General features: G+C 36.3%; 2 protein-coding genes and 1 non-coding gene across 4 annotated transcripts in view; 1 reads left to right on the top strand and 2 right to left on the bottom strand.

The window, feature by feature from the left end:
* Positions 1–10,234, bottom strand: part of tdp1 (tyrosyl-DNA phosphodiesterase 1) — a 74,935-nt gene extending 64,701 nt beyond the window's left edge. Inside the window, exons 1-6 of the mRNA XM_022673234.2 lie at positions 10,012–10,234; positions 7,263–7,905; positions 7,102–7,145; positions 6,865–6,920; positions 5,236–5,332; positions 4,977–5,011 (exon numbers count right to left, since the gene is read on the bottom strand). Coding sequence (XP_022528955.2) covers positions 4,977–5,011; positions 5,236–5,332; positions 6,865–6,920; positions 7,102–7,145; positions 7,263–7,896 — 866 coding nt within the window. The 5' untranslated portion in view covers positions 7,897–7,905; positions 10,012–10,234. The remainder of the gene's footprint in view (positions 1–4,976; positions 5,012–5,235; positions 5,333–6,864; positions 6,921–7,101; positions 7,146–7,262; positions 7,906–10,011) is intronic.
* A 1,012-nt stretch (positions 10,235–11,246) lies between these two features.
* efcab11 (EF-hand calcium binding domain 11) overlaps positions 11,247–25,612 on the top strand; it is a 114,232-nt gene continuing 99,866 nt past the window's right edge. For both annotated transcript variants that reach the window (XM_049463868.1, XM_049463867.1), the window contains exons 1-3: positions 11,247–11,471; positions 14,414–14,509; positions 16,989–17,037. In XM_049463868.1, coding sequence (XP_049319825.1) covers positions 11,406–11,471; positions 14,414–14,509; positions 16,989–17,037 — 211 coding nt within the window. In that variant the 5' untranslated portion in view covers positions 11,247–11,405. The remainder of the gene's footprint in view (positions 11,472–14,413; positions 14,510–16,988; positions 17,038–25,612) is intronic.
* trnak-uuu (transfer RNA lysine (anticodon UUU)) lies at positions 12,675–12,747 on the bottom strand. Its single transcript has one exon. It is a non-coding gene; the product is annotated as a tRNA-Lys (tRNA).

The following is a 25,612-nucleotide window of genomic DNA, read 5'->3' as shown; positions in this document are numbered from 1 at the left end:
ACAGCACAGTTAGCTCCCACTTTGCAAACTAATGGATTGAAAAGCATCCTAAAATAATATCTGTGAAACCTTGCACAGCTTCATGTCTACTTTGTTTAGTCTGAAGTAAAATATGAGCTGTGAAAGGTCCAATAAACCCCCGGTCTGGACCAAAGGACCAAAATAGGACATACTAAACAATGGTCTGGATTATTATATAGGACATTTTCCAGATGGTTTATAGACTTTCTGGACAATTACAGAAGTTGTTGAGGCAGGCTATCATCACTAATTAAAACATAGAGGAAAATAAAAAGAAGTGGGGTCCTATCTTACACCCCGCGCAAGGCGCATCGCGATGCTCATTGCTAGCTTACACCCAGTCAACAGTCTATTTTCAAAATAGCTACGGTGCTGACGAATATATGTATATCTCCTCCAATGGACTTGGTGGACTGGAAGTGAGGTGTGTTCAGGTGAATTCCTGCTGTATGGCTATTTTGGCAACTGAATACACAAGTACTTCACTGACTGATTTTGACCCTGACAACAGTCAACAGTCAGGCATTCATTGTTATCTTGGCAACACAGCCAATCTGCCACATATCACCGCTTGTTATGCACAGAAGCCGTGCAAGGCGTACTTTTCTAGTCGTTACGATAGCAAAGACACACTTGCATGCCATAAATTATGCTGCATGGTGAGCAGGTGATGGCTCGCCTACAGATTGCTAAAATAGGGCTCCTGGTGTTATGACGAAATTTGAGTACAGGTACAATAAATTACGTTGGTGATTACTGTATCTACTGCAACTGTAGATGAACCCTTATATGTAAACAGACTTTAAAGGAATCTAATCCTAATCTGTTACATAGAGGCGCTCCCACAAGAAGAAACAAGACAAATTCTGGTAGGGAGGCATCATTTGGTTTAACATCTGCAAACTGACAGCATGCCACCATCCAAACACAGGGAGATGCATCTCACTAAGCTTTGAGTTGCCTTTTCAGGTGTTGCGCTGAATTGTACTGAATCTCACTCTTTTCATTATCTGTTGTACTGATATCGTGGTGTGACACACAATAATGGTAATAGGTATTGTTTAACAGATTACAAAATTATGCCTTTAATTGTTTGGAAAGTCTGAATCCTTAAAAAAGTGCTTTCTCACTGCAAAAGAACCTGATCATGGTTCAGTAGATCTAGACTAAGACCATTTCTTCTGGTCAAACCAGGTTTCAAACCTAAGACTGGTTTGAATGTATGGACCAAACATTGTGGCTTTGAAAGCACCCACAGCTTATTAATGGACCAAATCACAGTTTAAATTGTAAAGAAACTGTGTCAGAACAAGAAAAAACATCTTGCAGGGGCCATGCAGCACTGCCAGTGGACTGATGAAGTTGTTGGTCATTTACACCGACAGTCAAAAAGGACTGCTCAGATGCATGTGTAATGAAGTGATATTTAGCATCTGTTTCAGAAGTGTTTATTCACTTAAAGAAAGAAAAGCACAACAAATTACTGCGATTCCCACAAGAAAAAGCAACACACCACACAGTTCATTAAGCGAAATTCAGCCACGATTTAAAACCCATTGAGACCATGAGGCACAGAGACGGGGAAACGCGCTGAGAGAAAATCTCCACTACAGCTCTTCATCTAGATCATTTAAAATCTACAGAAGCAACAAAATATGATTAACACTATAAACTACAGTTGCATTTGAAAGAAAAAGACAGTGAAGCTTTTGGAATTGCCTGGAGTTCTGCATTAATTATTAACAAAACATGGTCTGACTAATACTTAAACCAGAATTCTAGAAAAACACAAAATAACATTACTAATAACACACACACACATATACACTACACTGCAGGCTAGAAAAAGTAATCTCAGTCCTAAAGTGAAGGTTAAGTATAAATGAGTGTTCTGGCTAGATATATTTTGATATAAAATAATGAATGCAGCTGCTATAGAGTTTTCTAAAATGTCACAAAATCACAACATTTAATTTTATTTCAAATTTTCTCCCATTTTTTCTCCCCAATTTTACTAAGCCTATTGTCCCACCCATTCAGCTGGGACAGTATCCCCCATCACTAGTGATGCCATGACACCAGGAGTCAGACTCCGCCTCTTTTTGAACTGCTGCTGATGCAGCATTGCTGAGTAGCATCGCAGTGCACTCGGAGGAAAGCGCAGCGACTCGGTTCTGATACATCAGCTCACAGACGCCTTATGCTGATTCACATCACCCATTGGAGTGACGAGGGCTCTGGCAGCAGATGGCAAGCTGTATGACCGGGATTCGAAACACGGATCTCCCTATTATAGTGGCAGCACTATATTGCTATATTACTATATTGCAATAATCTTTTAGACAATGTAAAAACTCCATATAGTGATAACAGTTATATTCTTTAAAGCAGTCTGTATGTTTATATGCATGCACTAAAGATGCTGCACATGTTTGTAGATTTTGTTCTTGATTTCTACTTTATGTATGAAATTTATACCAAATAAAACAGTGTTTTATAAAACAAATAATAATAATTAATCATTAAAATGTAATAAAAATGTAGTGTTTATTTAGATCATCAAAATATTATTTTAAAATCAGTTCTGCTCTCTCTGTAAGTCTGCCTCAATCGAAGATGAAACACAGAGAATTTTCCTTTATTATACCTGTATAGCTGTGCACTGCCATGTCTGATAAATAAAATGAGGCTCTGATTGGCTGTTTTCTACCCTGCTCATGCCTTACTAAGCACCGCCTCTGCACACTAATTATGAACTGCTTCAAACATGCTGAGAGTGTTGGATCCACGCTGATACTGTAGGAGGATCTATTCTTTAATTATTTTTGCGAGAGCCAATTTGCAAAAGGTGTTTTAATTAAGCAGATGGTTTTGTGAACTGACCTAAAATTAACCCTCCTGAGATGCTGCAGATATTTCTAGCTTTAATCGTGGATTCTAATTAGAGGTGGGAATCACAGGGCATCTAGCGATACGATATTATCACGATACATTGTCTACTAAAATGATGATATCATAATACTATGATTCTGCGATACTCGATATATGTCAATTGCCAGACAATTCTCTACAATACTGCACAGCATCTGTGTTTTTCAGAATCTGTATTTATTGTGTTTTGACAAGCAGACAAAAATGCATCAGCAGTGGAAGATTTTGCCTTTCAAACAGTCTTTCATGAACAGTACAGTAATTTTTACATTATATTATTTTGCGGCACATCATGTAATTATAGATCAGTAGATAGATCAGTTTTTTTATGCACTGATGATAACCTCAATATACATTAAAAAGGATATTTAATACAATAAGTAGATTTATCACAATATGCCAAAATACTGATATTTTGCCCAGCTCTAATAAAGGGTATTTAGAATAGTTTATCCTGCTTTTTTTAATTTATTCTGGAGCATAGGTGAATTGGACTGAACTAAAAGAGTATTAGAATATTAAAAATGTGGCAAAATTTATAAAATCTTTGAAGAATCATGTTCAGTGTTTGGCCTTTGTCTTTTTTGCTTATTTTCAGCCATTTCTTTCTTTTTAATTAATTGCTAAAAAATGTGGCTAAACATTAGTGTATGACATTAGTGACTGCAAGAGTATCAAAAGGTGTTTTTGTTATTTTGTCCTTGAGTTTCCTTTCAGTGGGACACTGCTAAATACTGAGGATTCCAATTCCAATCTTGTGCAAAATATACAGGAAACAAAAATTAGTTTTTTTAGCATATCTGATTTAATGAATTATTGTAAAGGCTTAAGCACAAACCACATAACCCCTATCTGGATGGGAGTAGGTTTTTAGGGGTCCTGGGGTAATTTTCTCTTTTATGGGGGGTACTTTGTGATTTTATTCCCGTCCAGAACGACCATGTATGTGTTTTTTTTTCCCCAGACATCCTCTCTGAAAAAATCACAGGCTGAATTACCTACTGTTTTAGGCTGAACTCTGTGGTCATCCGATCATTTTATTCCAGTCCGGACTGACATCTTCGAGTATCGTCACCTCGCGTTCAATAAAATAGCTATTTTATCCACTGTCACGCAAGGTACATTTAAATTTTTGGTACATGTTTCCACGGAGATCCATGTAAACACAACAGCGAGGTAGAAATAGAGGAGCTACTGAACACAATGTAATGTGATTGAGAAAGCCAAAAAAAAACTCACTGGTCCTCCTGTTTTTTTCAAATGCATTCTAGATGTAACAGTTTTATCACTGAGTAGACATTTACAGACATTCCCCAGAGAAACTAACCTCATCTGGATAAGGCTATACACTGTCTGGCCAAAAAAAAAGTCTCCACCTGAATTTAAGTAAGTAAATGATGTGGGGTTGATGCTGCAGTTGGTCTGCAGGTTTAGGTTCAGCAACAGTATGTGCTGAAAGAATGAGGTCAGCTGACTACCTGAATATACTGATATAGAGCAGGTTATTCCATCAATGGATCTTTTCTTCCCTGATGACTTGGCCATATTCCTAAATGACAATTCCAGGATTCATGGTGCTGGAATTGTGAAAGAGTTCAGGGTTCAGGGAGCATGAGATCATCATTTTCACACATGGATTGAGAGAGAGTTCACCACAGAGTCCAGACCTTAACCTCATTGAGAATCTTTGGGATGTGCTGGAGAAGACTGTGCAGTGGTCAGACTCTACCATCATCAATGCTGCTGCAAGATCTTGGTGAAAAATTAATTCAGCAACACTGGATTGAAATAAATCTTGTAACATTGCAGAAGCTTATTGAAACGATGACACAGTATGTACTAAAACAAAGGCACAGTGCATTCTGATGAGCTTAATACAAACCTTTACATAAGCTCACTCACACTTTATCATAATAGAGAGCTGCTTATAGTACATATAGTACTAATTACACCTGAGTTTGATTTTTATCTGAGACCTTAAATCTCACCTTAAATCTCACCTGTATTCTTTATAGAGTACTTACGTATGATGTGTTCCAAAGGCAATATCCAGCTTGGCCTGTTTAAAAAAGCACACAAAGAAAAACACACTGTACAATCATTCTACAGGTACATACTGTACACTTTATCAATACTCAGATACAGATTTATCACTGACTAAAATCACCCATTTACAGCTGGATACTGCCCCCCAGTGAAGACAGGAGTTATTACACATGACTGAGTGATACTGTGATAATGCAAAGCTGTAATTAGTGTGTGTGTGTGAGATATTTGCTGCACCTGACAGAAGCGAATGTGGCTGTACGGTTGTGCCTGTTGGATCAGTCGAGCCTTTGACTCTCGTTTTTCTCCATGCACGATAATCACAGGCTTATCCCTGAAAAAAACAGAATAAATACAAAATTATAGCACAGAAAACAGAAGATATCACAGCAATGCAAGCTTATAGTACTTCAACAGCAGTTTTTTAATCTACCACTACTGTTATTTTGTGTTTGCTTGTTTGTCAAATACTGCAATAGATAATGTTCACAAAAAAAACAAAAACAAAAGTATATATAATATTTTAGCATATTGTCCAGCCCTTGGCTTTGTTCCAAATAAGTTTTATCTGCTGTAAGAAACTGATGAAATTGATGATGACTCATATCATAGATGACGCCATATCGAAGAACTGAGCTGTCTGATTCAGAAGCTGATTGAAAGGTGCAGACAGTCTAGATTGTAAAGTGAACCAATCTCTGTAGTCATTTCTCTAACAATTTCGTACTGGATGGATGAAATTATTCAGTAAAGGGTTTTTTTAACTGAAAATCAAAGCTAAATGCATCACTAGTATAAGACCAATCAAAAAAGTTTATCACATGCATGGTATACATGGTACAACTAGCAGTGATATTCTTTAATGACTATCTGATCACACAAGGAAATTAAGATGAACAAAATATAAGGAAAAACTATATGACAATATAGTAGAGGAAAATATGTAGAAAAAAGGACAATACATATATAGTGGTGTCAATCGATTAAATGAATTAATTGCACTGGTTCTTTTTAACATGCAAGTTTTATATTAGCTATTTAAATGTAAATAAAAAGAATGAATGTAAAAAATGTGAAATGCAGTTATATTTATATTAGTGGTGTCAATTAAAATACTAGTATATGCTTGTATGTTTGAGGGGAGATAAAGCCAGCATGTGGCGCTGGAATAAAGAATGCATGACAAAATGGATAGAGGAAACATTTTTTTTAGGTTATTGTAAACATCTCAGCTTAGAGCTTAATTTGCTGAGTATAAAAGCGCATTTTCAAACCTGTAGTTGTGTTAGTTTCTATGGTCCAGATCAGTTGATGAGTTTGTTTATGTGGAGCATTTCTGCCTCTGTTTGGTTTGGTTTCACACAGGCATAAAATGAAACGCACCAAAATGTGCACCAATAAACAATGCGAGCACATTGTCTCCTCTGATTGGTCAGAACTGTCTGGTACGGGAGCATAAAGGTAAATATAGTAAGAAGATTCTATATTCCAGTGCGTATATCTGCGCAGTGTGAAGATGCTTTAACACAGAACGCTGAAAACACTGTGTTTTCAATGGGTCATGCAGCGCAGATGTGAGCAGTGAATGCTGCACATACTGCACGTGTAAACAGCATGGAGCATCAGGGACAGTGTTTGTCATAGCAGCATATTATCTGGCTAATATATAATTAAACTGCACCTTATGCAGATTGGTGGGGTATTTATTTGTGTTAAAAATATAAATTTCAAAGTAATTGCGTGTGTTAACGCTTTAATGGTGACAGCCCTAAATATATAGAAGAATAACAGTGTGCAGTGTGTAGGATGGGAATATGGCTAGACATTTAGTAATAGTAATAAAGTGCAGTAAGAAAATATTATTACCTAAATTCTGGAGGATACTGTTTCACCATCCATGGAATATCAAAACAGTAGTTGAACTGTAAAAAACAGAGATGATGATGATGAGCCAGAGTAAGTATAAGGTACACTATATGTCTGTACACTATATAAGGTACAATATAAATGTCTGTGAACACCCTGTGATTCCTACCTCTACTTTTGTACACATAATTTCCAAAACACACATCATATATGGATATATATTTATTATTTGTTTACCTGGACGGACTCCTTCAGCGTGCCAAACATAGGGGAAAGTATTTCTGAGTTAAAAGGGAAAAAATAATTAGTTAATTAATGAATTAATTTATAATTAATTAAACTACCTTAAACTAAGTTCAAATACATTTTATATTTCTGTGAGAAAACACATTTGGTACCTTTGATGTGCAAAGCTCCAGTGTTGAACTTCTTTTCTATACCAGACACTTTGTTTAAATAAAAGCGGTATGTGTCGTTCATAGCTGATAAGTTGGCCTCAAAGAAATCGCTGGGCTCCTCTTTATAGTAATTAGCACCGTGGGGGCTCGGCGGACGCTTCTCCTCGGTCTTCTTCCTCGGTGGACTTCTGGAGCTCGGCTGTTTAGGCTTTGTTTTAGGGGCAGATGAAGGAGCTGCATCATCATCATCACTGCTAGAGAGGTTCCAGCCTCCCTCGTCGGTTTCTCTCTTGCGTTTCAGAGCTGGAGAAGAGCTGTTTTCATATTTTACAGGATTGTTCTGGCTGAGGTGCGCTGCCTCTCGGGCCTCAGAGCCCATGGGGAGGGAGGAGGTGGGAGGGATTTTCTCAGTCTTAACTGGTGGCTTAGGTTTCACATTAACTTGTGATTTGGGCTCAGGCTTGGGTTTTGGAACAGTGTTAACCGTAGAGGCTTTGCTCTCTGGGTCTGGCTTCACATTTGGCTTGGGGTTTAGCTTGATGTCTGGCTTTTTCGGGGGTGTTGGAGGTACTATGTTGTCATCTTCGTCACTGTCGGACAGGGTCCACTTGCCGTGTTGACTCTCCTGTGACATTCTGTTCTACTGCAGAAACAAAAAAGCAGACATGACCACCAAGTTATTCAAAATAACGCACTTTTACAGCAGCTTTGTCTCTACAGTGTGTTACACCAAATCAGAGTGGGTGGACAAGATAACAATAGTCAACTTTTAATTTGAAGAGACTAAATCATAATTATGAAGACAGGAACATGGTGAGTCATATTAAGCTGCTTGTCAATAAGCAGTATGGGTCTAAAATTATTATAATAAATTTAGAAAAAAGTTCTACACAAAGTTCTGCAAAACCCATACAAGCAGAGACACAGAACACTAAGAATGAAATGATAATCTCACTATTTAAAGAGTCAGTGGATACCAAACAAAGCTATGACCTTGTGGAGTCCCAACAAGGTTATTTTATTGGCTTTAACCCAGGTACACTCTCTGTTCCAACCACTATACACTCATTAGTGCATTGCACAATGCAGCACTGTGCTGTTATTCTTTATATATATTTTAATATTATTCCACTTGTTTTGTGGACTTTGTTTTAAATCTTAGTCATTGAAGACATTGAAAGGTTTGGGGTTCCAACTTTCACATATCCAATCGACACTTATGTGGAATATTGTCTGTATATATATATATATAGTATAGAATTTGTACATTAAGCCTTCATTCTCTGTCCAAAATACTAACACAAGATTTGCAATGTGAATGTAAACTTTTAACCACATATTTACATTCAACATAGCAACAATTTAAATACCCTTGCAACCACTTAGAAAATGCCATCCACATGCAATCAAAAAGCAACCTCTTAGCAACCACCTATCAACTGCTTAAGAAACATCATAAAAAGCAAACTCAGACAGCATAGCAACCCCTGAGATATCATATCAACCTCTTAGTAACCCCATAAAAAAACAACCACGTAGCAACCCCAGCCTATTATTATTTTTTTATTTTTATCATTTATTATTATTATTATTATTATTATTATTCTGAGATTATATTTATTACAACATATTGTAAATTTCACTTTGCCTTTTTTATTTTTTTGTTATGTTTTTAAGTTTGTTTTCCCACCTTGTTTTTTAATAATGGGTGACTCATTCATTACCACATTCTTTATGGGCATAGAGCAGTCTATCCTGATATAGATTTTTGCCATATTGTCCAGCCCTAATATACATATATACAAAAAACAATATTTGATACCTACAAAAACAATCCTATATATTTAATGCCCTGCAAAAATCTTGAATGGCAGTTTTTTTGTTTGTTTTTATTTATTTATTTTTTTTTTTCTTCAGTTTTTGGCATTATTTGAATCTGGCAGTTGCTCCACACAAATGCTCCATAATTTCTTGCAATAAATTAATATTACATTAATTTTCATTATTCTGTAAAAACAGAAATCTTTGCATAAAATTTAAAATTTAAAATGGTTAGAAATATATCATTGTATCTACTCTAGGTTACATAAAATAACTAACTTACAGATCAGCTCCCTCACTCATTCTATGGGGAAGAACACTAACCTATATATGTGTTTTTTAGGAGCTAAATACGATGTGATGTATTAGAGAAGTTTAAACACAGTAAACACTCCGGAGGACAGGACATAACCCTTTTGGACCCTACATCCATTACAATGGACATCTTGTTTTTTTTTTCTTTATTTTTAAATGTTTTGTTGCACATAACACTATTTGAGGGCTGTTGGCCATGAACCAGCCAATGCATAAAATTTAAAACGAATGAAACTACTAAAGATAATTCAGTTCTGACTATGTTAATTAGTAGGCTGCCAGGCTGTAATTTAAGAGATTTAATGCTAGCTTATTGGGCGAGCTGTAGCTAATTCACTAGTATACATTTTAATTACATTTAAGTACTTAATTTAAAAAGCTACAGAGAAATACACGTAACAACTGCTAGGTTAGTTAAGTTATCTGGTTTAGTACATAAAAAAAGCATTCGTGCACTCATACAGTCGTACACATGTAAATAGTTTAGTTTATTTACTAATAAATTAGATAGTTTAGTTTTCCTACACAGTAAGCTTTACCTAAACACAAACACCAACATCTGCAGAGCATTACACACACAGCCCCCAGCCCACAGCACACACACTTAACTTACTCCGGCGGGAAAATTCTGCAGCTTTAGGGCTATTTCCACCTCATATAATAACCTGTAATCACTGCAGACGCTGCACTATCACCAAATAAAATAACAGAAAATAACAAAAATTCGCCTGTTTAAGCCTCTGTATCGCTTATTTTACGCTTGTTTTGAACTCCAATGCAGATTTTGCTTCTGTTTAGGTCTGAATCAACACGCTGGACTCAGAGCTCTTCAAAATAAAAGTCCTCTTTATATGAAGCGTATGTCTGTGTGTAATGTGGAGCACTGGGTTTCAATATACAAAAATATAATTCAGGTATTTAAAACGTTTCCTTGTTTTAATAAAACGTTTTAACGATTTAATAAATGGTTTAATAAATGTAATACATTGTTCAGTTGGTTTTAATAATAATATAATAATAATACTAATAATACTAATAATACTAATAATACTAATAATAATAATAATAATAATAATAATAAGTGTTGATTTTATTTGTCTGTTTAACATGCCCTTAATTTAATAAAAGGTTGCATTTGCTAAACAAAAAAAAAATACTTTCAAATAATTAACTCAATTCCTGTTTCTTTAGTCTACATTAAAAAAAAATCCCCCCAACCTCAAAGCTTTATTAAATTAAGGGAACGTTTTATTAAATTAAGGGAACATGCCTCAGTATTATTGTACTGCCTTCATACGTATAGGTGTTATTAGAATGGTTTTATTAGAGCATTAAATTTAAATAGTAGTTAATGTATTTTGTACTAAACTAGCTAACTGTACAAGGTGTACACTGTACAAGGTGTGCTTTTATATGACATTTTATCATCCCCTCCATTAAATACAATTTAATTTAAAAACTAAATCTTTTGTTTAGTAATTAAACTCATTTTCCTTTAGTTTACAAGAATACCCTCAACACTAAACTGAAGCAAAGCTGTATTAAATTAAGAAAACGTTTTAATAAATTGAGACTCTTTTTTTTATTCTTTTATTATGTTTTTTTTTATATTTTATTATGGAATAATCTAGATAATAAATAATATTGGAATCATAAATTCAACTTTCATGTTTCACGTTTCTGTTTTAATTTCTTGTTACCAAAAGTGTAACACAAATGTTAAGGGAATGATCACAGCCTATCTATTTATTTATTTGTTTATTTATTAGCTTAAATAATTTATTTTACTAAACGTTTCTTCACTGAACTTTTATTGTCTAAAAAAAACGACTGTTCGGTTGCTAGGCAACGAAGACTGGTCGAAGGTATACAAGGCAGGCTAAGGTGTAAAGTTATATGCTAGTTACCTGGTTTAGAGCACACTAACTAATAGCTAACTGTACTACAGCTGTAAAATATTACTATAGTATTACTATATACACTATTAACTAGCAATAATAGGGAGAAATGTCTGGAGTTCGGGGTGCTGGCAGAGAGATACTAACCAAAACTGAGAGAAAAAGATTTATTTGGGTAAGATTTTCAGCGCTATCCAGAACTTTGTAACGCTAACTTACTAGCTAGTTAGCTAACTAGCGTGCTAACCAACCTAGCTGCTAGTTAACTAGTTAGCCACTTCTCTGACTTATGACTTTTAAAATATTTAGTTTATGTTGCTGTTGTTGAATAAACACTGTTTAGGTGTTTTGTAAGTATATTCATGCTTCAGTAATGCTGAAATTCAGTCCGAACAAAGTATTTAGCTTAACTAGTTCTAGAATTAGTTTTAGAAAAAGAATATTATCTTCAGAATAGCTTGCTAATAATAATGCTTTTAGCTATAAAGCACCAGCGAGCTGAAATTCACTAAAGGAAACTCAGCTCACTGGTTTTACTAAACCATTTTAAACCACCTTCAGACAGCCTTTATTTCTTGTTTTAGTTCTTATCTTAGTTTTTTATTTCTTTCATTATTTTTGTATTATTACTTGTTAATTTGTATATTTATTATTATTATTATTATTATTGTTATTATTATTATTTATTTTTTAAATTGTACTATGTAAGTTTGTTTTAGCTTAATTTTTACAGATTTCTATTTTATAATTTTATCTTCTTTTTATGTTTAATTTCTTATCAATATAACCTCAAATTTTATTTTTTATCTATTGTAATCTTTTATTCTCTGTTATTTAAAAATATATATTTTTTTATTTAAAGTGATTCAAAATAAAGGTTGATTGTTAATAGCCTAAGCCTATGCTCAGGTAAAGTAAACTTGTTAATTAACTTGCATGTTAGGTTACTTTGCTAGCTAAATTCTATAAAAAAAGCTCAAATAAAAAAAAAACTGTACTATAATGTATAATAGTGTCACTGTGCAAAACATTTACTCTAGCTAAAATAACTGTTGCTGTATTTAATTTAAATATGCTTGTTGATAACAGTTATGTTAACTAGCTACAACAGTTTTAAGTCTTGTTACTCAAATTATAGTACAGTGTTTTATTTTATGTGTTTAGTTTTTTTTTCATTGGATTTATCTAGCAAGGTAAATAACAGACAAGTTTACTTTTGCTTATTTTTGTTTAGTGCCTAGCTAGCTTCTCACCGTACCTTTAACTAAATATTTAGGCTAATTGGCTATGTTGTAAAAAGCCCGATGTTCGCTTTCTTTTGTGAACTAATAATGTTAACTACAGTCTAAAATTATAGTTTTCTTGAAGAAAAAGCTATCGCCCGAACAGGGACTTGAACCCTGGACCCTCAGATTAAAAGTCTGATGCTCTACCGACTGAGCTATCCGGGCTCTGAGTAGCAGTGGGAAATCTCTCAATATAAGTTAGCTATCGGTATGCACTTTATTTTAACATTAGCTAGTTAGCTAGCTTGCTAACACATGTTTACATACTGTAAAATTAATGTAATAATAAGTAAGTTACACAGTGTAAGCATTAAAGGAGATTCACACCATATGGTAGCACAACAGTATTAACAATAACATCATACAGTTGATTGTAACACTACACAATGCATAATATTAGTGTGGTTATAATTACGAATATATATATATATATATATATATATATATATATATATATATATATATATATATATATATATATATATATATATATATATAGGTATATATATTAGGTATTAGTAACATTGTTAAAGTAATGGTAGCTAACACCATGAGGAAATCTGTTACACTATATATAACACAGTAGTTACGTTACACAATACTGAGAGCATGGTAGCTAACACCATAATGGGCGCTGTGGCACCATAAAAGTAACAGTAACGCTACAAAGGAAACAGGAGATTTATTGTAACACCGTGTGACCGACACAGTACAGTCTAAAAATGTGCATAGTGAGAATAAAGTGCAGAGATAAGTGACATACTGTAAAAATATAGGTCATACATTATCACAGCAGGTACTGAGGTAACGTTAGAGAATAGGGGTTTGTCATATCGTATCATACGCAATAATATCGCCCAAAAAATGATATAAAAAATCATATCATGATATTGTGATATTGTTTAAAGCAGTTTATTTTTCATTCTTTGTATTTGTTTTATTTACGTTTAATTATTTGTTTAAAGTTTGTATGCTGCACTTTAGTTTTATGATATATTTTTGTTGGTACATTGCTTTATTTTTGTTGCATTTTGTTACATTTTTGTCTTACATTATTATTTTATACAAAGTCAGGGTCTTGGTAAGTTAACTTTACTTACAAATATAAATATATATATAATATATATATATATATATATATATATATATATATATATATATATATATATATATATATATATATATATATATTTTTTTTTTTTTTTTTTAACAAATGAATGACACAGTTTTATTTTTATACCTGAAACACTTATATACCTGAAAAATGTTTTTTTTTTTTCATATTGGTAAGAATATCATTGTTGCAGAAAATACCCTAAATTATTGTGATATTCTTTTAAAGCCATATCACCCACCCCAAGTAGAGAATATACATTACTTAGTGGAATATTGCTGAAAAGGGTATAGACAGTTTCTCTGTGTGTGTGTGTGTGTGTGTGTGTGTGTGTGTGTGTGTGTGTGTGTGTGTGTGTGTGTGGAAAGTGATGTGAGGGTGGATATATCTGGCTGAATTGCTCTCTTTTGCACGACTGACCAATAATAATATATATAATCAGTACTTCTGTAACCTTAAATTCACCTTTTATATTTCTGTTTCAACCTCTTGTTACCAATAAAGTATAATTGTATAATTGTTTATATTTAGCTATGCTTTCATCATGTCCAGGGTTCTGGTGATCAATAAAGCTCATTATTATTTTTATATTAGATTCATTTATATAATAAAGCTGCAAATCAAAGGAAGTTTGGGTTGTAGAGTATCAAAGCCATATGCTAGCTTTGTATACACTCTCATGTTTTGTGTATCTTGGTTTTTCTTGTTTTCCCTCAGGTTTTTGAGCAGTGTGATGTGGAGAAGAAAGGTTACCTGTCCAGAGAAGATCTTAAAATTGCAGTTGTTATGCTGTTTGGATACAAGCCCTCAAAGGTAGTTCCTGGTGCAGCCCCTAGAGAGCGACATTTGATAGGTTATAATCTGGGCTGTGGTGGTCTGGTAGTGGTGTGTAGAATACAGTAATTCTTAAACATTTTAGACCATGTGTGCTTATTCCTGGTCCTGGAGATAAACCACCACCCTGGATATTGTGTGATCCAACACCCCTAGGGTGTGTCCCAATTGCATATTAGTTACTAATACTAACTAATATACTCAAATATCCACAATACACACGTAGAACTGGTCGTTTTTTCAGCGTGGATACTCCGGACACTTTTATCTCACAATGCAATGCAAAATGGAGAGTGAGGAGTTGAAAAATTTAGATGACTATGCATTAGTTAACTGAAATTAAGTGCAGTAGGTGGCTGTAAAACCACATTTTTATTGCAGTATTAGCAATATATACAAATGTAAAAAAAAAATGAAAACACTTCAGAATGCTGGAGAACGCCTTCATCACTTCTGTTTTAGTACATTTATAATTTTTGTACTAACTGGTCAATTGGGACACAGCCTTAGTTTAGCCCACTCACATATCCCAGAAGACCTTAATTACTTGGGTCAGGTGTGTAAGATTGGAAGGGAAGGTTGTGGATAGGCTGTGGATCTCCAGGATCAGGATTATACAACCCTGTTTCAGACCGTACACCATCCATGATTTAACAAATACTTAGAAGTTAGAGCATCAGGCCATTGACAATAAGGTTGTGGGTTTAATATGCAGGTTTGGTGGGCTGCCACTGTTGGGCCCTTGAGCAAGACTGGGCCCTTAACCCTCACTGCTCTCTGGACGCTGCAGTGATGGCTCCCACTGCTCTTGGCACATATTTTTACATTATCACTGTGTGTGTCTTTAAGGTGTGATCACTAGTGAATATGTGGGTCTTAGCTAAACAGAAAGAACATAGGCAGAGTCTTGCAATAGAGTCTTGCATGCTGTATAGTATAGTTTTGTAGTTTTCTTGTCACTATCACTTTTTCTTGACATATTCCACTATTCCAGATCTCTTGGCTTGTCATGTGGGCATGTGTGATGTTTTGGAATTTTGAATAAAGCTTTAATACAGAACTTTAAAGCAGGCTATAATATTTTTTAGTTTTATTTTAATATTTATTTTTTTAATCAACCTCATTCTTATTGATATCTCTGGAAATCCAGATCTAGCTGTTTTCAGCATCTACTCCTTGTATGTAAGGTGCCTGTTCTATGTGTGAGGGCTTGTATGTGTGTGATGTATCAGTGTGCTCATTTCTGATTGGCTAGACACACCTTATTCGGCCAGCTAAAAGTAAAAAAAAAATTCTGCCATACGGCAAGGTTACGTTCTAGGGCTGCAACGATTAGTTGATGTAATCAACAGTGTTGATTATTTAAATTTGTTGTCTACAAATTTCATTGTGGACTAATCATTAATTCATAACAGTACTGGGAACAGAAGTGCAGTGGGAGATGGATAATGGGCTCTCTCACACAGTTTACACTCAACTTAGTTTGTGTCTCCAGAAGTGCCCAAACACAACAGATTACATATTTAATCACTAAATATCATCCAGACCATTTCCATGTTTTACCAGCATATAAATGTCTTTCAAATCTCATGTTCAGCTGTTTCTATTGTTTTTAGAGATGGAGGACATGGCAGATATAATCGCTGACTAATCGAAAAAACAATCAGCAGATTAGTCGACGGCCAAAATAAACATAAGTTGCAGCCCTACAACGTTCAGGGCACTGACCCAGCATGCACTGCAGCATGCAACAGCTCTCATACTTGAAATTAATAGGATATGTCGAGGCTTAAGTGCTAATGCCCACATACTTCCAAATACCATATAGTCATTTAAGTAATTTAACAGAAACACGTGCTACAAACTTAAACACTTAAATATATCAGACTTGATGTGGCTTTTACACATATCATACATGTAATCTTGTGGTTCTTCACCAACTGTTTAAAGCCTAACTGCTTTTGCAGTCTGCAAGCTAATATGGTAAGATCAATGATTATTATTTCTGATCACTGTAGTATGCCTACAGGAACATACATTCTCTACACAGCATCCACTTAAACGCTTGGTTAATTATTCAGCTATTAATCTTAATGTAGAAATTGTTGTGAATTATGATCAGACCCGTTAGTTTAGCATGTTTTGGGGTTCCACAGGGTTTCCTTTTTGGGCTTATAAATCTCATATACAAAATGTAATGTTCTGGAAATTACATGTGAGGACCTTACAGATTCCATTCTGCAATATTTTAGCATCAAATATTCTGAGGTCATCTAGCTTAACCCCTTTGCATTGTTTACCCCCAGTGGTCCACATAGCACACGTTGAGAATCACCGGTGAAATATAAAACTAGTTCCTCTAGATCAAGACATTGTACAGTAAATATAACCAACTGTATAACCATGCAGGTCCTCATGTTGTTGTTTTTTTTATTTACCGATGTTCTTTTGTTTGCAGTCAGAAACCAGTATGATGATCCAGGCTGGAGCTGTACCAGACTGTCCAGGTAAGCCCAGGACATGCATACTAACAGGTGAAGATGTGTGCATAGATCTGCCAGTTGGAGTAAATATGCATGGGCAGAGTAGCATAAGTGGTAATCATTTTGTTATCACACCCAGAGAAGTTCTAATTCACCAATTTTTTTGATTGTGTACTTTTTTGAGGCTAAGAACAGCAAAAAGAATGAGCACTGTGCTCATGAGCGCTGTGTGAGTTTGTGTGTGTGTGTATAAGGTGGATAGAGAGGGTTGCTCGCTGTGTTAGTGTGTGTGTTCATCCCGAGTGCTAGTTTTAACCTGTTAGCTTGTTAGCTCGCTAAGCATTTTAAATTCCAGCAATAAAGCGACGACTGTGTTCTTTTATCCTAATTACTGCCTCTCGACTGTGGTCGCGATGCTCAAGGGAGCTAGTTTCCACCGCATCTCCGTGAGCCAGAATGAGCTAAAACTTTCCCTTCCACCCGTTCTGGGGTAATACCCAAACTTTGGTTCTTATCCAGCATAAAGATGAGCAGAAACTGGGTTAAAGTGAAGTGTTGGACATTTATTGTAGCCTGCTTTGTTATGAAATGAAAATAAATAATTTATAAAACGAGTGGCTGTGCTAAAACAACAAAAATGAGCAAAGAGTGAACTAGGTGACTACACACCCACACTACAATTCCCAGAATACATTACGTTGTCAGCAGTAACCCCTCACTTTCCCAACAACTGTAAATGGCTTTCTCGTCCATCCTTTCAATGCGTTTAGCTAGAGGCAACAATATCTTTTTACTAAGGAAAATGACATAAAAGTAACACACAAAAAATTACAAAAAGTAATTAGATCACTTGTTACTGAAAAAATGGTCAGATTATATAGATAGAGTATAGATATATAGATATATATATAGAGTAACATATTATGTTAATGGCCTCTCTTTGCTAGGAAATACACAATGGGCAGCAAAAATGATTGAGGTCATGTCCATACTTTGTACAGTAAGTCGATAATGTAATTCTTGTGACAGGCCTGTAACTAGTTATAGTTACCGCCCTGCTTCAAGGTCTACAGGCACAGCCATCACCAGCTTCACACTGGAAATGATTTAAGAACAGCAGTCTGACAGATATTCCTGAATCTGTCTCACGGCCCTGGCGCACACCTCGGCTCGCTCTCTGTGAGGTATGTGTCCATTATCTGAGCCGTCGTTCCGTTTTCACGCACCCTTCATCACTATCTTACCGCTCACCGAGGTGACTCACCTCCAGCCGAGACGGGGCTCTGCAGCCCGCGCTGATCTGGAGCCCGAGCACGATACGCAGAATTTTCTCCTGATTTCGACAGAGAAAACCGTGTTTACACCACTCAAGCTAAATGAAAGGAAAAAGAGCTTGACTTGATTTCGTGTAATCGTTTTACACATTGCCAGAAATGAAAGAATCCCCCACAAAAGGCGCAAAATAATTTTGGCGTGAAATGCATACAGGCTTTCGCGGGGCATTTGACAGACAGGAGCAGGGAAGAAAAGGGGGTTGGCAAGACATTTTTAAGGGGAGACATTAAATGGTTGAAGACCTAGATTAGTAAGTAATTTGTCTCTTGTTTTACGCCACGAGCAAATTGCTTTTGTATACTGCCCCGTAGGAAAGCGGGAAAGATAATCTAGTTAAAGTGGCATGCTTGGTGTGATGAAATATACCACCATTAAATCTTGCTCAGAGCAAATGGTGAATTAAATTGCCCCTCTTCTGAATTTCATGTGATTACTAAATTAGTGATGGCAGGAAGGAAGGAGTGGGATGCTAGTAGTAATGTGGAAGGCTTGGCTAGACTTGAGGAGTGGGTTCCCTCTGGCAGCCTCTCACACAGAATAGAGACCACTTAAGGCGCCTGAGCCGCGCCGCAATCCTCACAATACCGCCGCCACTTGACTAGCCCACTCGCCCCCTACTCCTCGCTCTTTTTCTCATCCTTTCCCTTTATCTCACTCTCGCTCTCTCTCTCTCGCTCTCTCTCTTATACTCTTTCTCTCGCTCCCTCCCTCGCTCTCTCCCCATTTATGTAATAAAATTAACAAAATATCACATGAAAGGCAGGAAAGTCTTAATAAGCCGCCTTTCTGTACTGACGGCATGCAGTGCGGCAGGGTACAGGTCTTATCAGCGTGACTCTGGAGCCTTAATTCTCTTTCAGTGTATATGCAATCAACATCTTTTACATTTATGATACCACTGCTTAAATGAACAGCTATCAGCATTTTTATAGGCCAATTTGCTATTTTTTATTACATGTTCCTGGCTAATTACATGACTAAATTGCTGTCGATCACACGAACAACCACATAGCACAGTTAGTCTTCAAGCAGTGCTCACTTCTTCTCGAATCACATGATCAGAAGCCAAAATGAATGAGCGTCTATGAAAAATCTCTGCTTGCTGTAATAGTTATTTTTAATTATATTTGTCATCAATAGCTTCATTTGAATCATCCATTATTGATTCATATTTATCTGAGATGGATCCTAAAAATTGCTGTTTTGCATATGGACATTGATATTGCAATACATTGTATTGTTTCTGTCTTAGTATATCATGTCGATGAGTGGCGTCAAGAATCCATATTTTTATTGAAACATAGGGCTCTAAACTCTCTAAGACCGACTTTATTACTCTTTGTGATGGCACTATTCAAATGAACAGGGTAAACCTGTGGTGAAGAATATTGGTTGTGTAATTCTTTAAAAGTGACACCAATAAATCCATAGTTCTTGATTTATTTAGGGGTACTTTATCTTCTTCAGTAACACAGATGCTGTGAAGTATCATAGAGAATTGTATTGTGATATATCAAGTATCACAGAATTACAGTATCATCAACGTATCATGATACATTCACATTCTCATTAATTTCCATCTTTAATACTTTTTATAATGCAGAAGTCAGAAATCCCGTCCATCCATCCGTCCATCCATCCATCCATCCATCTGCCTGCCCATCCATCCATCCATCCATCCATCCATCCATCCATCCATCCATCCATCCATCCATCCATCCATTGTGTTATATATTTTTGGACAGGGTTGCATTAGGCATTTCCTCCATCTCTAACACTGTGGGACCTAGGGTGCCAATTTAGCATGGCCAGGTCACATACTGTGTGCGTTTTTTAGGAGGTGACAGGAAACTGGATCACCGTTTTTGGAGGAGGCAAAAATCCCATTCAGCTTTATGAGAAATTATAGTGCACTATATAGTCAAAACAAACATTATAGAAAGTAAGCAGATTTAAATGATTTAGTCAATAGCTGTAGCTTTATATAAAATGGAGCAAATTGTAAATATGTATATACTAATCTAAACAGTTTTACTGCAGTTTTTATTAGGTTAAGAGCTATTTTTCCCTGCATTCTCTAAAGCCTGTACAACTTTTACTATAAAGTGACATATTTGTGGGTGGAGCTTGGATGGGTCAAACTGATGGCTGTCCCAGGATTATCCGAGAATGTACAAACAAAGTCCACTGAATCCAGGCTTTCGCATGTTTGGGGAGGGTATCGCTGCTTCTGGAAAGCCTCAGTTTTTTCAGGCCTGTCAGTTACAGATTTCCAGATGGAGCCTTTTAAGAGACTCATTTTCAGTATTCTGTTCAAATAGCAGCGTTTGCTTTGAATTGCAGCTTTGAAACTGGGAAAGTAATGTAGTGTCAAATGTCAAGCACCCAGACATGAAGAGAAACTCCTACAAAAACAGACTTTTCCTAGGCAAGTTTTTTTTTTTTTTGCAGATGGAGTTATTACTGTGGCCCATGTTTGAACAGCCATGCCGGAACATCACAATGCCTGAACAAACACGTGGCCTGCCAGAACACAGCCGAACACTACACACTATTATATCTGAAACTCTAGTTTTGGATTTGAAAAAAGCTCATTTATATTCAAGCCTCATCAAGAGTGGCAGAAGTATTGGTAAAGGACAGTCTGGAGGGACGAGGGGAACAGGCACAGATCAGAAATGTCCATAATTTAAAAAAGTTAAAAGAGACAAAATTTTCAATTTGGCCGCTGAAATGAAGGTTAGGATTGGGTTTGGTTTGGTTTCATTCTTAGGCACTCTGGACTTAAAATGAAGGCTTGTGTAAGATGTGCAAATTGTCAATTTTAGGGTTAAGCCACTTAAAAATGGATGATTTTAACGTTTAAAGTTTAACAGGCAATGAACATCTGGCCCAAGTTCTGAGTGATACTGAAATATTGCAAATAATGTTTAAAAACTATTTTACCAATGCTAAAGTATTTTCTATTCCCATAAATAAAAAAATATTGTCGAGCCCTAGGTACACCATAAACTTTTACACTGGTTCCACCCTCTGAAAAATAGTCTAGTTTTTGAGTTATTGAAATGTTGGGTAGAAAAACAACTGGTGCTGGTCTTCTCTGTGCATGCCAACCACTGTACAGAGCAGTCCAGTTCCACCAGCAGTTCATCTGCTTTAATTATTGAAGAATTGATTAGATAAACTAGGTGTTAAATAACAAAAAAATGGAAATACAGGGCCTTTGGCTTGTCTTGAGTGTAGCTAACCATGTTTTCAACTACAGGGATTGGACAATAAAACTGAAACACCTGTTATTTTAGTGTGGGAGGTTTCATGGCTACATTGGATCAACCTCGTGGCCAATCTTCATTAATTGCACATTGCACCAGTAATAGCAGAGGGTGAAGGTTCAATTAGCAGGGTAAGAGCACAGTTTTGCTCAAAATATTGCAATGAACACAACATTATGGGCGACATACCAGAGTTCAAAAGAGGATAAATTGTTGGTGCACGTCTTGCTGGCGCATTTCTGACCAAGACAGCAAGTGTTTGTGATGCATCAAGAGCCACGGTATCCAGGGTAATGTCAGCATACCAAAAAGGACGAACCACATCCAACAGGATTAACTGTGGACTCTGTAAGAGGAAGCTGTCTGAAAGGGATGTTCGGGTGCTAACCCGGATTGTATCTAAAAAACATAAAACCACGGCTGCTCAAATCACGGCAAATTCAATGTGCACCTCAACTCTCCTGTTTCCACCAGAACTGTCCATCGGGACAATACATTATTGTGGTCTAAAACCAGGTGTTTCAGTTTCATTGTCCAACCCCTGTAGATGACCAGTTTTTCAACCCCCTTGACCATCAAAGCCAAGCTTAGACCATCAAGACCATGTTGGCTGACCAGTTTGGTCAGCATGACCAAGCTAATCGAGAAGTGTGGTAAACCACGACCAACATCAAATGCAACAACCAGTATGCTGGTCAAGAGCTAATTAAACACTCAGATTACCAGTAAAGGGCATATAATTTACCAGGTCGACTAACATTTCAATCACCTTGACCACCAAAGGCCATCTTTAGACCATCTAAAAAAACAGCTACCAAAAGCTGGTCTTGAGCTGTATTTTTCAGCAGGAAATAACACAAACACTCCATTTTTTGTTTATTTTTTTGGAAGAAAAAACAGGTACTGCCAAGATTAATAGCTTTGCAACCCAGTTTTAGACACCTTAGACTTTTTAGCACAGTACTGCACATTTATCCATACCGAGATTATGTATATTTCGTGCTTGCTTTGCACATCTGCACCTGTTTACAGTTAATCCCTTCTGATCTATACTGCTGCTCGCTTTATTATTTTTCTATCATCTGTTTGTGTATTACTGTACTCTGCATTTATGTGTCTATTTTCAATTGCTTGTTCATGCAAGTGTTCTTTTCTAATAAAGCAAATCTGATGTTTGTGTAAGAGTAAGAATTCTCACAAAGATACTAGAGAATGTGTGTTATTCTGTATGGAAAGTGACAGGCTCGCAGGGTCCAGGTCCAGCGGGTGAGTCATGCTGTAAGAAGAGAAGGGGAAAAAGGACAGGAAGGATGAGAAAGAGGAGAGGAAAGGGGTGAAGGGAGGAGTGAGGATGAGAAAAGAGGACATGAGAGCAGAGGAGAGGAAAAAAGGGTAGATGTATAGGAAAGAGAGAGCGGCCACCCAGTTTACACTGCCCCTTGACGGATGGGCTCTGTATCTGAGGGAATGGCAATCAGCCCTCCACTGGCACCCCTCCATAGCACTGTTTGAAGCAGAGGGAGGGAGAGGGAGAGATAGAGAGACGGAGAGAGAGAGAGAGAGAGAGAGAGAGAGAGAGAGAGAGATGAGAGGTGGGGGCTAAAGAAGCCCACACAGATCCCAGGTCTTTCATTTGCTGCCAAACACTCTGCCTGGCATATGAAAGCCTATGCGTGTGTATGTGTGTCCGCTAGACGAGGGAGACAAATTGTGTTTTGGATAAACTGCAGGTAAACAGCACAGCTACAAGGCAAGAGGACAATCCCGCCCGCTCGCTGCCGATTAGACACGCTATTTGTGTAAAAACGGACGGTTATTTCCTCAAATATTCACTTATTAAAAGTCTGCTCCTACATGATTGGGCTAGTGATAGCCACTTTCCTTTGTGGTGTCCTTAAAATCCCCCGAGGCAACGGCTGGCCTAATTCTCTAAATGTTCGAAGCACTGTACACCAGAAAGAGTGGGCTTTGTCAGATTTTCTCACTCATTAGTCTCCTTTTCTTGTCCTTCATGATGCTGAGTTTTTTCTTTTTGGGTTTAAGGCAAGACACTGCAGGCAGTGCATGGGTCAATTTAGAGATTTTGGGCTGTTTTGCTTTGATAATGTGTTTTGTTAGACAGCTAGAAAGGAAATAGCCAAAGTACACATACGTGTTAATGTTTCTGCACTTGTTTGCTTGTGTCTGTAGATTTATCCTTATTTCACAAAAGTTACTACCACTGTTGTCCTTTTTTGCTGTGGCAGGTATCGTTTTAAAGGGGCACTAAACCCCCTGATTTTTGCTGACTCCACCCTCAGCTCAAATTTGAAAAAGGCAAAAAAATGGGAGGGGTAATATGGGTGGGGCACTGGGTGATGGAAATTTGGCAGTGTTAAATCAACACTGTTAGTGTTAAATTAACACTTATTAGTGTTAAACTTTACACTCTCAGTGTTAATTTAACACTAACAGTGTTGATTTAACACTGCCACATTTCCTGTGTATGGGTTTAGAGGGGTGGGCAGGAGGGAGAGCTGATTGGCTATCAGTGTGCCTCTGATAGCGGTGAGACGCAGATGGTTGGTTGTCAGAAGGGGGGTGGGGTTTTACTGATTAACAGATCTGCAAATACACAAGTACACAAACACATCATCCTCAACTATAGCACAGTTGAACCTGAGAGGGTGCTGCAAAGGTGGAAATTACCACAGTAAAAGCATTTTTTAAAGGTAAGTAATGGTTCATAAAAAAGATAATAAGCTGGGAATGGAAGGTTTCAGACATTAATGAAAAAAAAAAAGCTTTTTAAAGCTCTATCTGTTCTGCACAGTGTTGTATCACCAAAAACCAGCAACCAGTCCTGAAAGTACAAGTGTCTAAGTTTCCAATACAAATATATGAAGTTTTAGAAAGTCCAATCCAGTACGTGTACCGTCTTACTTCACAGCCAAGCCTTTATAATGTGTCAGTATGTGTTTTTGCACTGTCTTGTTGAATGCATGGACATCTCTAGAAAAGATGGTAACATATGTTGCTTATCTTAAAGTACCTTTTTGCATTAATGCTGCCGACTGCTGCTTAAATTTAAGAAACACACATTTCTACTAATCTAACCAGCACAATGCTTTACATCTGCTATTAGTTTGGAATACAGTTAGCATTTCCAGTTAGCCATTATGGCTAATCTGCCATTTTTGGCCTTCATAATAAATGTCCCCAGACCAGATTATGAACGTACTAATAAAAAGATGTACATACTAAAACAGTAAAGAACATTAATGTTTGGACTTAGCAGCTAAGGTAACATTAGATAAAAATGTAGTTACTCTTTAAGACATATTTGTATAGTCTAGAATCTAAAAAATGACCTCTGGCATGTGTGACTGTTTTCTATAATTAGGAGATATACAGTATTTACAGCACCTGTTATTGACTGGTGTTCATTATAGGGAGTTGTTAAGTCTATGCCACTTGTTCATTCATTCATTTGAAATGCTTTTCAGCGAAAATTCATTTAAATTGTTTAGTTTAACATCTTTTTAGCAAAACTTGATGAATGTGATTAATTTAGATTCATTAATCATGGAGCATGTAATTAATTACATTATTTTTTTAACGCTTGACAGCACTAATGTCAACAAGATTAAAGAACTCAGGAATGTAAAATCTGACTGATATTGTCTTTTTATAAATACCATTGTCTTAATGTAAGTAATCAACTATGGAAATGTATTCCATGCTTACCCTGATTATTGACCAGTAGTGTCTTGTCTTAAGTATTTTGTTTTTCTGTCTTTTTGATCATTGTAATTTCACTGCATTCACTTTAGTAACGATGCGTAGTGTATTAGGTCCATGCCGTCTGGCCTTGCATCTCTTAATTAATTACTCTCCATCCCAAAAGACATTTTTCCCCAGTCTCAAAAGCATCACTGTCAAAGCAACCCACCCAGAACCACTCTCTAAAGCCCTGTGTGTGTTTGGTATTTGTAGAGAATGCTGTCTAGAGC

The sequence above is a fragment of the Astyanax mexicanus genome, chromosome 14 (assembly GCF_023375975.1).
Source record: "Astyanax mexicanus isolate ESR-SI-001 chromosome 14, AstMex3_surface, whole genome shotgun sequence".
In the NCBI taxonomy this organism is placed as follows: Eukaryota; Metazoa; Chordata; class Actinopteri; order Characiformes; family Acestrorhamphidae; genus Astyanax; species Astyanax mexicanus.
The sequence above is the reverse complement of the archived record's forward strand: the minus strand, read 5'-3'. Positions and strand labels throughout refer to the sequence as shown.